Source organism: Melopsittacus undulatus, chromosome 2 (genome assembly GCF_012275295.1).
Source record: "Melopsittacus undulatus isolate bMelUnd1 chromosome 2, bMelUnd1.mat.Z, whole genome shotgun sequence".
NCBI lineage: Eukaryota > Metazoa > Chordata > Aves > Psittaciformes > Psittaculidae > Melopsittacus > Melopsittacus undulatus.
In genome coordinates, this window is record NC_047528.1 from 54,360,945 (window position 1) to 54,373,568 (window position 12,624).

Below are 12,624 nucleotides of genomic sequence, written 5' to 3' on the forward strand. Positions count from 1 at the left end.
GAATTTCATTACTGTTAGGGTGGTGAGGCACTGGAATGGATTGCTCAGGGAAGCTGTGAATGTTCCACCCCTGGCGGTGTTCATGGCCAGGTTGGACAGAGCCTTGGGTGATATGGTTTAGTGTGAGGTGTCCCTGCCCATGGCAGTGGGGTTGGAAGTAGATGATCTTAAGGTCCTTTCCAATCCTAACTATTCTATGATTCTATAACCATATGTATTAACAAGGGAATGTGATAGGACAAGGGGTAATGACTTTAAACTGAAAGAGGATAGATTTAGATTAGACATTAGAAAGAATTTCTTTACTGTGAGAGTGGTGAGGCACTGGTATAGCTTGCCCTGTGTCTGCCCCATCCCTGCAAATGTTCAGTGCCGGGTTGGACAGGGCTTTGAGTAGCCTGGTTGATTAGAAAGTGTCCCTGCCCATGGCAGGGGAGTTGGAACTAGGTGAACTGTTGAGGTCCTTTCCATCCCAAACCATTCTATGATTCTATGATCCCACACTGAACCAAACCTTATGCAGAAAAGATGGACCACATGAATTGCAGGTCAAACGAATATAATTTCATCACAGAAAAAGAAGACCCCACATGGCTATCTGGTTATTGCTTCTCTCTCCCCTCCACATGCTGCCTTTAATACCATCTCTCCTTCCACAGGATTTCCACCACAGGAATCAGTTTTATTTATGAAGTAAAAAGAAACAGTACTCAAACCTGGTTCTGCTTAGGTAGCATTGGCTCCTGGATGCTCTCTCTGTCCACAGACAGGGTGAACCTAATCAGTGCAACCAGTTCCTGTTGTACTTTCCCAGTTTTTGTAGCACCCATTTAGTTGCTACATACCCTTGATTGCCCTTGAAGGTATAGACAGGTCTTCAAAGAAAGCTAATTCAGGAGTATCAAACTAATGAAAAAACAAAAGCTTCTATTTACACGCATGTTTTCTAAAGGCTGCAGCTGTGAGCTTTGTTTTTATCCTGGGAGAGCATACAGTGCCATGCTGAGATATGGATGTATCTTTGCACAAGGGGAGTGCATTTTTTAAGTAAATCAATTATTAGGTAAAACAGAGTTACAAAAATGTATCAAGCTTTTCTAGTCTTGGATTTTTATCAGTCAGTTGACTGCATCACTTTTTGTGATAAACTTTGGAATCAAGTTGCAGTTTATTTTCAATAAATTATCATGGTTTCTAGGAAATTAAATTCTGACATTGATAATTTTTTCCAAGGCACTTTGGTTTTCTTTCTCTAATGGAGTGATTTTGTCTTCAGTCAAGAGCAAGAGGTAGAAAATTATATCATTTAATTCATAATTATTTGAGGACTACAGAAGAGTGAGTGAAGATTGAAGTAGCGATATTTTAATCTGCAAAAACTGCCAGTGGATCAAGTTAATTTGCTTCTTCGGCTTTTTTCCTTTTATTTCTTATCCCTTCTTAAAGAACATCCCTTTAGTAAAAAACATTATTTTAGACTTTGTTGTTTCTTTATCTATTTTTATCTTCTGCTATATTTTGACATGTGACCAAAAAATTGCAATGAAAAATCCATGATTAATTTTTAAAACAGAAAAAAAAAATGTTTTCCCCAGGTCTGAATTTGACAGTTAAGGATATAAGTTGACCAGACTGTGACAGAGATGACCAGATATACTAAGCTTAACATGCCTGGAGAGAAAAAAGGAGAAGATCCTGACTGGATCCTTCTAGTAAAGAATTAATTTATGGCCTTATGATTAGTAAGAGTTGCAGCTACTTAAATGCTTTGTGTCATTGAAACACAGGGCAGAAGTACCTTAGTGGATCAAAATATTCAGTAGCTGGTTTCATGAAGCCTCAGATGACCCAGCTATCTTTTGGGGAGATGTGTAGTTTTTTAAATGAAGATCTAAAAGGTTCATTTTGCCATTTCTTTTTTTTCATGAACTGGTTTATCCATGCTCAAAGATCTTAACAGGTAAGAAGGGAAGCCACATACAATGTAAACAGTTTGTAAATCAAAGTCCCTCTGCTGGAATTATCTGAGGAGTCAAGAACACACAATGTTTTCTTAGACACGCTAAGTATGGTGGGCAAGTGTGTCCTAGCTTAACATTTAAAACTGTGCTTAAATCTTAAATTTTAACTATTACATTTACTGTCTTCCAAATTTACCTATAAAGGTTCAAAAATTAAACTTACAAATATAAAAATAGTGATCATTATTAGTTTTTATGGACTAAATTGAATCTGTAATTAAATGAAAACTTATTCTAAAATAGACCTGGGGAAAAGCATAGCTCAGATATCCTTTGTCTTATTTTATGCAGAGATGTACAGTCTATATTTCTATTCTGAGTGTAGTGCTAAAAGTTTTTAAAAGAAAAGATCAAAACAGTTAAATTGTTAATACCTTTTAAAAACTTGCCTCTTTCTCACTGTATAAAATTTGTTTTGGCTTAAGGCCATGGAAAGTGTTACTGTGGAAACTGTTACTGTGAGGCTGGTTGGCATGGAGATAAATGTGAATTCCAGTGTGACATCACCCCCTGGGAGATCAAGAAAAGATGCACATCTCCAGATGGCAAAATCTGCAGCAACAGAGGTGTGTCATTCGCACGTTCCTTCTATGCATATTTATATAGCTTGTTTATATTTTACATTATGCATTTTCTGCAGTAGGACATCATAGATGGTGTTTGCTGATAGTTTCTAATTTACTCTCACTTATTTCAAGTCTGGATATATATTTCCAAGTGAGTGCATAGATACCTGTTTTTAGGTATAAACTTGTACAAATCCACACCCATTTTTGGATTAAGCTGACCAAAGTTGTTTTCATCCTTCACTTTTATAGTGAGACTGAGCAGGATAATTTGTTAATATATGCTTTGGTGAGACACCTACCCTACAAAATAAAGTATTAGTAGACTTTTGACTTAGGATGGATTGGTGCTGTAAGGCCAACAGGGCTGTATGTCAATTCACTCTTAAAGAAGACCAAGAACCCACAACTGAATAAGAAAAGTGAAAACACAAAGCTTTAATTTCTATTATAATCTGGAAAAAAAACCCCAAAAGAAAGTGTTTAGTTACAATGCTGTGGAATGTATACAGGGCTGGAAAGGTAGACTTCACACAGTATTTCTAATTGCATGGGATTTTATTTGCACAAAGTTCTGTCTAATTTTGCCATTTTGGAAAAAAAAAAATCACAAAAGAATGTTGCTTTTTACCAGCTGCTATGTTTGGTTTCACTGAACAAAGAGTTAAAAAAAATGTTATTTTTTGGGTCCAGAATAGTTACAGTAGTACTTAAACGCAAGCCACATGGAAACCTTTCTTAAAAGCAGCTCTACTGACAAAACCTGCTATAGTGTGAACATCTAATTATCCTGAGAGCATTTAGAAAACTCTCTTGTCTTAATTATGAGGAAATTGAAAGACTGGCTTAAATAGATCATGTAGGCTCTTGGAACATTAGCAGTAAAAAAAAATCTGTGTAATTCTGGAAATAATAAATATCAAAATGGCTTCAGATCACATGCTTTGTTTGTAAAAAGAAAGTAATTACTTAACAAAGAATTCCTTGTCAAGGCAAATTTTTTGTTCAAATTTCAAATTTTAGTATGCAAGTATTTCTTTAAATTTACATTGTAAGTGGGGCAAATGAGGATTAATAGTATAGCTGATATTCTGAATAGCTCTCCTATACAAAGGTACATTCATGGAATACTACCATATTTTTAGCCTTTCATGTATTTGTTATTTTATCCATATAAAAATTCTGTAGGCTTTTGACTGCACAATGTTGCTTTCCAACACAGTATTTCTACTCTATAGTCCTATTAACCCAGCTCTCTGTGTTTATACATCTTGTGGTATAGCTGAAGTTCACCTTGTCAGTCTTGGACCTTCTAAAAAATTAAATATCAAGACTAACCTTTCTGTCTAGCCTCTTTCAGTGCTAAGATGGATAAATTGTCTGTATCTTTACACTAACCTAGTCAACCAGCTGAAGCCAGATGTGAACCTTTAGATTTTTTAAACCTTGGTGAGACAGTGTTTTTCATTCCAATATCCAGGACAGCCGATCCAAATTCACTTTGAAGTTGTTTCTGGGAAGATAAATCACTCTCCAGATGCATTTCCTCATTTTCTGGGCTTTTTTTGTTTGTTCTTATTGTGTTGGTTTTTTTTTCTTCTCCTTTAGTACTGGCACTGAATTGTAAATGTATCAAAAATCAGGTGTGCATTTGTTGGGGGCTGCCTTGGTGGCTTTAGCACGAAACAGGGCAGCAGGTCTTCTGCATGATGTAACTGTCATGCATCCACAATTGTGTAGACCTCTCTTCAGAGGATGTGCCCATGTCTACATGTACTCTTTAGTCATGCTATCCTGATATTCTCAAATGCATTATATTGTTCAGACGGATCTCAAGAAGAAGACAAAGACTTTGGTGGAGTAATAGAAGGTGAACCTACTCTTACGGTGATTAATTGCCTGCATCTGTAAAGTTTGGCTGCTTCTTATGCCTGTTGGCATCTCAGAAAAAGTAGTGAGTGTGTAGCCCTGAAACATATTTGGATTTCTGAGTAAGGAAACTGTCTTTTTTGTCCTGACTTTTCCTCAACAAGTACGATGCGTGTTCTCTGTATATCTGTAAGGTTGTGCCAAATTAGTATCTTTGTCATATTTCACATTTCCCTTCTTATTGTGAACAACAGCCCTGAATAGTGACTTTGGAAAAGTGGAAAAATATCATTTTTATGTAGATCTGCACTGATGATCTTCTTAGGTAGAGAATGACCTCCTAGACATTTTCAGCTGGGTTAATGTAGATTCCCTTCTAGTTTAAATGTTTATGCTTTAACAGTCATTAATTATCTGCTGTGCCCAAGCCCAAGTTATTTAAACAACATTGATTTTTATTCTCATTAGTGTCAAGGCAGATTACTGTTGATGTCAAAGATTTACAGTTATTCTGTGCTCTGTATTTTTCTGTGGATTCCTAACAAGGCTCAACAGCAAAAAGAAACTTGAACAGGAAGCCAACTTGTTTGTATAAAGTATTACTGCTAAATAATCATAGAAGGTTTTAAGTCATGAAGATGAACATACGCTCATGATTAACACTTGTAGCTTTGAAACTGCATTCCTGTGAGAGCCGAAAATTCACAAGTGTAAATTCCTGAAATCAAACTACTATTACTCTAAATTGCTCAGTTTATCTGCTCTGGCTCTCTTTTTTTTTTTTCTTTTTTTCCTCTTTTTCTTTTTTTTTTTTTTAGGCACATGTGTATGTGGGGAATGCACATGCCATGATGTGGACCCAACAGGTGACTGGGGAGATATTCATGGAGATACTTGTGAGTGTGATGAAAGAAACTGCAAAGCAGTGTATGATAGATATTCTGATGACTTCTGTTCAGGTAAGGAATATATAAGGAACTTATTTATAGTTTAATGACAGAAACATTCAATTGGTCTGATCTTGCTCTTCCTTAGTCTTCCAATTCTTATTTTCCTAGCTTAAAATATACCAATCTTTAGCTGTCTTTTTGTTTGTTTGTTTGGGTTTTTTTGTTTGTTTTTTTGGAGAGGTGTAGTTGATTTTTTAGATTAGCTAACTAATTCTAACGCTTTCATAAAACTTCTTTTTTCTATGCCTTTTAACAAAATTGTGTAAGTATTAATTACTTTTAGGTGCCCATCTCCCTTCTAACACTCTTGTCTTCAGTGTAACCTGACATAAATTGGAGAATGGTTGAAACTTTCAAATATATGCATCTCCTTCCTTGGGAAAATTTAAATTTGAAAAGATTTTAGATAAAATTTTATTTGTTATTTCATGTTATATGGCAGGGAGAGGACAAGTGAGGGGAAAAAAATTGAGGAAAAGTGAATTGATGAGTTAATGAAAAACAGTATCCTGAGAATACCAATTGACCTGAGAACAAATAAAATATCAATATGTGGAAAATATGAATGTCTGGTCCAGCTACATATCACTGGCTATACTTCTCAGACACTTTCACCTTCCTTTTTAATTCTACTTGTACTTCATAGCATTATATTCATATTAGTTAATGTCTATCCAGCCATTCAGGGTTTGCAGTGTGTTTAAATTGATGATCCATCTATTATCTAACAAAAGCTGAGATTCTGTGTGAGATCTTGCATACAATTTTGTATAGTTACTGATAAAGTTGCCCATATTGGGCAGGAGAGAAGGACTTTCATCAATACACAGCATTCAATTTGTACATGCAAGAACCTTTTGAAAACAAATGAGGGTGGTTTCAAAGGGACTTGACAGATTACAGGTTGCCAGCTCTAATGCATCCTGTTGAAATTTGGTCTGGGCTAATTAATAATAGGAAGATTGCGGTCACATCAGGGAAAATAATGATGTGGTATATTCTCCTCCCATTACTAGAATGAGAGATTCTTCATAGAACTATTGTAAGAGTTGTCCATAATAGGGAGAGAAGACAGAAACAAGCATGATACATAAAATCCTTAGTGTCTTGTTTGTTTGCCTGTTTTGTTGTTTGTTTGTTTTAAGTAAATATTGATGAATCACCAGCTAGCAAATGAGAGAAAAAAAAAAAAGAAGCACTGCTAAAAACCATCAGCAAATTCATTTTCTTGTTACTGTTTCAGCCATCTACAAATGTTAGATAGGTTTACTTAATTAATAAGCTGGAAAGAGGTAGAACTGCAGCAATGAGAGCAGCAGGAAGATTGACTTTGGGATGTTGTCAGTTTTTTAATGTGTTATTGTGTTGCTGAGTATTTTTTTAGCACTCAGGGACTGATCAAAATGTCAGCATCAGTTACAGAATATAAAGCTAAGAAACAATACAATAAATATGCTCTGTAATTAAGGGTGAACTTAAGAGTTTCAAACCTAATTAGATTAGAGCAAACCTGTAGCATCTACAGCTAATGCTGTATCACTGGAACATGGCTTGATCTCTCGCTTATCCAGACATTACTGCCATTGCTGGTCCTGCTGCCCAGGGTGGTAACTGTTGTAAGAAAGCAAAGTATAAGAAAGTATGGACAGTTACAAAGAAACTGGGGAAAGATATTGTAATTTCACAGTGGATTAAGGATGGGTACAATACTCTTTATTACACAGCCATAACTGTAAATGAGCAAACTTTATGAGAGATACAAAAGAAGTCACTCATATGGCTTGCTTTAAGTAACTAAAACTCATGAAGTATAGCTTAGTTTTTCTACCTAATCAGAAAAAAAAATAAATCTTCATTTCCTTTACGTTTCAAAAAAACCTAATTTAAGTTTAAATGGCCAACCAAGAATGCATTACTGAAAAAAAGCATGCAGAAAATCCATATTCATATGAAGTAGTGTGAACAGTGTCTGTTCACAAAACAAATAGATAATACATCAAATAGAGGTGATATAATTGTTCTGCCTACCTAATACATAAAAATAGAAAACACATTGCCCTGATTAGCAGATTTAAATGATAGGAAATCATGTTTACATGTAAAGACTTTACTGTAACTGACTGAAATATTATGTTTACTTCATAAACTACAAATGACAGGAATTGACAGCCCTGATGTGAGGATTTAACATCAAACAACAACAGCTCCCTTCAGAAGCTTCACATGGCTTGGGGTGACTGTCAATTTGCAGTACCTCATATTGGTAACTGGATGCCTTCTTTTAACATCTGAAATGCAGTTCAGTATGTTGCTGAATTATTTTCTTTAAGAGGTGTTTGCAATATTAAAGTGATTCTCTTCCTTTAAAGGGAGAATATCCTTCATGACTTGCCATAGGAAGAAGAAAGGCTTCCTTAAAAAATTCCTTCATTCATACATCTCATTAGCTCCTTTGCTGTGGCTTTAGCAAAGAAAATATTATATGAAAGAACATCATCCTCTCATAAGTATGTTTACCTGTAAGCAGCTACACATGGAAGCAAAAGAGCATTAGGCTCATGATGAAGGGAAAATGGGCTTGGTTTTTCTTGGTCTGGATATGTTAGCATTGATATGGGGGAAATAGCTTGTTTGGATGGCTTTCCAGGTTAAGTTCTCAGAAGGGGTTCACCCCTAACTCTTGGCTGTTACTTTTTTTTTTTTTTTAAAGGAACTTTTCAGAAAAGCTTCCATGGAGTTCTGTTGCTTTTCCTTACCTCAACTTGCAGAACTAATATTGCAGCATTTATACTGCTACGTTCAGATGTGGTTAGGGGGACTCAAGTTAGCTAAAGGGATACCAAAACAACTGCCCTACTGAAATGAGAACTGTTTATGTCCAGTATTTTATTATTTGCACATCACTATTTAGTAGAAGGCATTGGTTTCAGACTTGGAACTGGTGCAATTTTGTTTGTCTGTAGCAGATCACATTGATTACAAATAGATTAAAGATTATATTGATATATTACTTAAGAGAGTATGCTGCAACTGTAGTATAAAAATAATATAAATGAAATGTTGCCTTATGCTGGCCTAAGTTTTCCAGACAATGGTGAATGTGTATTTATAACTTCTTTTTGACCTTTTCATGAGGAGTGTGTGCCAAGGCAAAGAAGCCCTTAACACACAAGTACAAAAAATAAAAAAAAAAATTAAAGAAAATATGGGTCAAATGGAAGGATAGAACAGGGATATTTTCAGATAAAAGTAGATATACTCATTTGATTGTATTTTTGCCAGTCTGATTGTTTAATTAAATCACAGCTTTGACAAAGTTTATCGAATCATGAGGTTTTAATACTTATCATCAGTATGGAGGCTAATCTTTAACTGTATTCACTGTAAAGGTCATGGACAGTGTAATTGTGGAAGGTGTGACTGTAAAGAAGGATGGACTGGGAAGAAGTGTGAACATCCACGTTCTTGTCCATTGTCACCTGAGGAAAGCGCTAAAAAATGCCAAGGAAATTCTAATTTACTTTGCTCTGGAAGAGGTAAGCACATTTCTGGAAGAATTTTCATGCCCTTGAAATGTACTTCCATTAAAAGTGTTTTTATAGATGTCCAGCATTACTAGTACTTAAAAATGTGAACTTTATTGGCTTACTGTGCATGAATCACACCTGCGTAAGTTATTAGAAGGGAGGAAAAGAATACAAAGGTCATCTATTTTTCCTGTCATCTACTACTTTGTATTTTATTTTACATATCTCAACATTTGGTTTGGAGATTTTCAAGGATGCTTTGAAGTTTACTGCAGTTAAGTCTTTACTACATTAAAAATATTAACCTATGCATTCTTTGACAAAGCCAGCATGAGATTTTCAGCCTGTGTAAAATGTTGTGGCACCAATGTGTGGGAGCTGTTTGGATTTACACTGCCTAAGAACCTGCCCCACTGAGTGCAGGAATGACTTCTAAAATGGAGTTGTTCTTCAATGCAGTAGACTGGTTAGCCACTGGGTTTTCATTTGAAAGCATTTCTTTGTGACACTGTAGCCTATTCAAAAGCTTTGAGTACAAAAATATACATAGAGTTGAAATACACATTGCAAGCGAAATGAAACTTTTCTCAGAAGGAAAAGAACCTGATAATTTTAATCTGTCACTGTGTGAAATGTGGTTTTCTGCAGAAAAGAGAGAGAAAAGTAAATAAGAGACAGACTTTTGCTAGAACTGGTAATTGAAGTTCTGAATTCTGTCCACTTAGGTATTTGCTGGGAAAGGTCTAAAGTTATTCTTGAATTGTTGCATTTGACCTGAAATGTAATTTCATTTGCAATTTCTTCTTTCAACAATACTTTCTAATGTAGTCGAAAACTGTAGGCTGTCCACCCAAGTCAGCATTGGATAATGGGTAGCAGCTCATAAGTTAGTAGCTCAGCATTATCTTCATCTTATAAGAATAACGTATTAGCAGACTGTTGCTTGCTCTTTTCTTCATTAAGCTACAGTTTTCCAGTGAATTACATCTCTCTTGCTAAAAATTCTCAAATAAATTTTTGTCTACAAGTTAGGTGAAGCATGGGCATCTGTAGAGAATTATCTGCATTTTATTGTTCGTGATCACAAGGATTAAAACTAAAAGAAAAGAATGTTGACATTTGATTGATTTATTTATATTTTTTTAAATGCTGGCTCAGTCTTTTCCTGTTCTTATTGGACGCTGAATGTCTCTTCTCTCATCTGCTTCACTAGGAATTTTGTATGTTGAACATTTGGTGTCAATTCTATGATTTAATTGCATTGTGCACTATGAGAGTCAAAGGGCAGAGAAAAGAATTATATGCATAACAACAAGTTTAATCTGAATTAAAGTACAGTCTTAAGTTATGGAAAATAGTGTTCTATTTATATTTTAAATTTTGAGAGTTTTATTAATCTAGTGTGAAGTATTTTTCCTGAAAAAACAAAAAAACAAACAAAATCCAAACCACCCCAAACCCAAAAACCCCCACTTTAGTATTAATGCTGGCAGTGCTCTCCAGTTGATACATTAGCAGTGAAATAAGTCCCTTTCAGGTGAATTAATTTGACTGAATGATCTGTTGATCAACATTTTAAAATAAAGTGCAAGCAGTATCTATTGGAATAAAAGAAATACTTGATAGTGGCTTTCACTAAACTTCCTTTGACTTCCAAACAAGAAATCACCAAATTGTATAACGAATGCAAATGGCATTCCAAATCCACAGATATGGATCTAGGACACGGTATGATAGACTGATGCTGTAATAAATGAATCAAGAGATTCTGCAATCCATGAAACAAACAAATAATAAAAAAAAAAACCAAAACAAAAAAAAACCCCAGCCAACCCAGCCTCCCCCCTTCCCCCCCCCCCAAGCCCCCAAAACCCAAAAAAACCCCCAAGCCAAGCAACCAACCAAAAAAGCCCCAATCAAATGAAACATGTTTTAAGTCTTCTGGAGAGGGAAAGTCCACTGATTTGTAACAGCAGCATAACTGAAATCCATAGGGAGGATACTGTGACAAGAAAGGGAAAGCTCCAAAGGAAATCAAAGTGGAACTCTTTCCATTTGAACATTAGTGTTTTGGTAACCTCCTTGTAACATTTTTCTCCTAGTCTTATCATTAGGTACTCTCTAAAAATTACTTTACCTACAAAAGCATGTTGAGGATCAGGAGAGAGATTCTAGCCAGCTTCATTCATATAAAGTGGTTAATCCCTTTTACCCTTTTATTGCTGAGAGTGTTGTTTGTTTTTTTGCTTGCTGCATGACTTTTCACTTTAGATATAAAACTTTTACAGTGAAAATCTGTCCATTTAAGAACACTCTGTACAAAAAGATCAGTGCCAGAGAGAAAGGAAAAGACACACCAAAAAATCCTCATAGTAAGAAATAAAGAGATAACATATTGTTGTCAGGATTAAGGGACAAGAAAAACTCCTTTTCACTTTAAAATGTCCATCACACACTTGAGTTTCCCCTTAGGGCAAGAAGCAGATTTCAAAATAGTTATAATAAAAAAGCCTTTAGGAGGAGAGTTGAAAATAAAGAGAGCAGGTTTTGAGAACAGATGAGTGTTTTGTCTAAATAGTCTTGTTCTCATCACTTACCCTTAGTGAAGGCAGACATGCTGTGGCAGTGATCTAAAGATAAATAAATGATAAATATTATTGGTGGTGTCTTTTACCATTTAAATATCTTTTCTTTGATTGCTTTTATTTATTTTTCGTATGGTGAGAATGAAACTGTTTCTCTATCTGTGAAATGGCAGAAGGGCGGCTGGTGGCATGTGCCAGATCATGAGAACTAGTTCTGTGCTATTACCACTGGAGCCTTATTTACAATAATTTTATTTCCCCACAGTTCTGGTTCTTTTGTTCTAAGCGCAGTTATTAATTAAGGACTTTGGTGTCCCCCTCTATTGCATTTCCAAAACAAATCAACCAAAACCTGTTCCTATTTCTATCAGGTACCTATAGAAAAGCATTGTCTCCAAAGTCTGTGCTTGTTGACATATAGGAAGATTACAGTAGAAGTTGCCATTTGAATAATTCACTATACTTTATATATGACAAGATGGGGTTAGAACAGAAAAGTGTAAACAATCCTAAGGTAAAATCTAGGTTACTATCCCTGCTACCAGCTCTTTATTACAGCCTCTAATTATGCAAATCACACTGTTTAATTGAAGTGTAAATTACTCTAATGTACATAATCTCTGAATTTGGCTTGCTGTTTTCATTCATTTTGCATGACCCTTTCATGCTGAAGGAGGTCTTAATTAGTGTTATAGGAGACAGCCTGGCAGCAAGTAATGATATTAGCTGACGTAACAAGAACAGAACATAAATGCAAGTCATGTGTCACATCTCTAGATTTCACCTCATCAACTTTGAGACTGAGCTCTGTTATGCATCTGTGCGCTTCAAGCAGAGAGGTACCCTAACTGTACTAGCACTTTAATGCCAAATGAGCTGGCATAACAATATTTGTTATACAATTTGATATACCCTTATATGCTGGACTGGCACTCTGAACTCCACTTGTCGTCTGTTGAAGGCAAAAGGAAAAATGTAGATGAACAGTTGCATCACACTCCTGTTAGATTTGTCTATCAGGACTTTAAATCGCTGATTTTAAGCTGCTGCTCTGATTCAGGCTCTGCATGAGCCTCCCTCTCTCTGCTAATTGAAGCAGGATCCTC

General features: G+C 35.4%; 1 protein-coding gene across 1 annotated transcript in view; it reads left to right on the forward strand.

Annotated features, from left to right (window-relative positions):
* ITGBL1 (integrin subunit beta like 1) overlaps positions 1-12,624 on the forward strand; it is a 134,333-nt gene that overhangs the window by 61,906 nt on the left and 59,803 nt on the right. Inside the window, exons 5-7 of the mRNA XM_005145230.3 lie at positions 2,447-2,587; positions 5,275-5,415; positions 8,796-8,942. Of these exons, the coding sequence (XP_005145287.2) occupies positions 2,447-2,587; positions 5,275-5,415; positions 8,796-8,942 (429 nt within the window). The remainder of the gene's footprint in view (positions 1-2,446; positions 2,588-5,274; positions 5,416-8,795; positions 8,943-12,624) is intronic.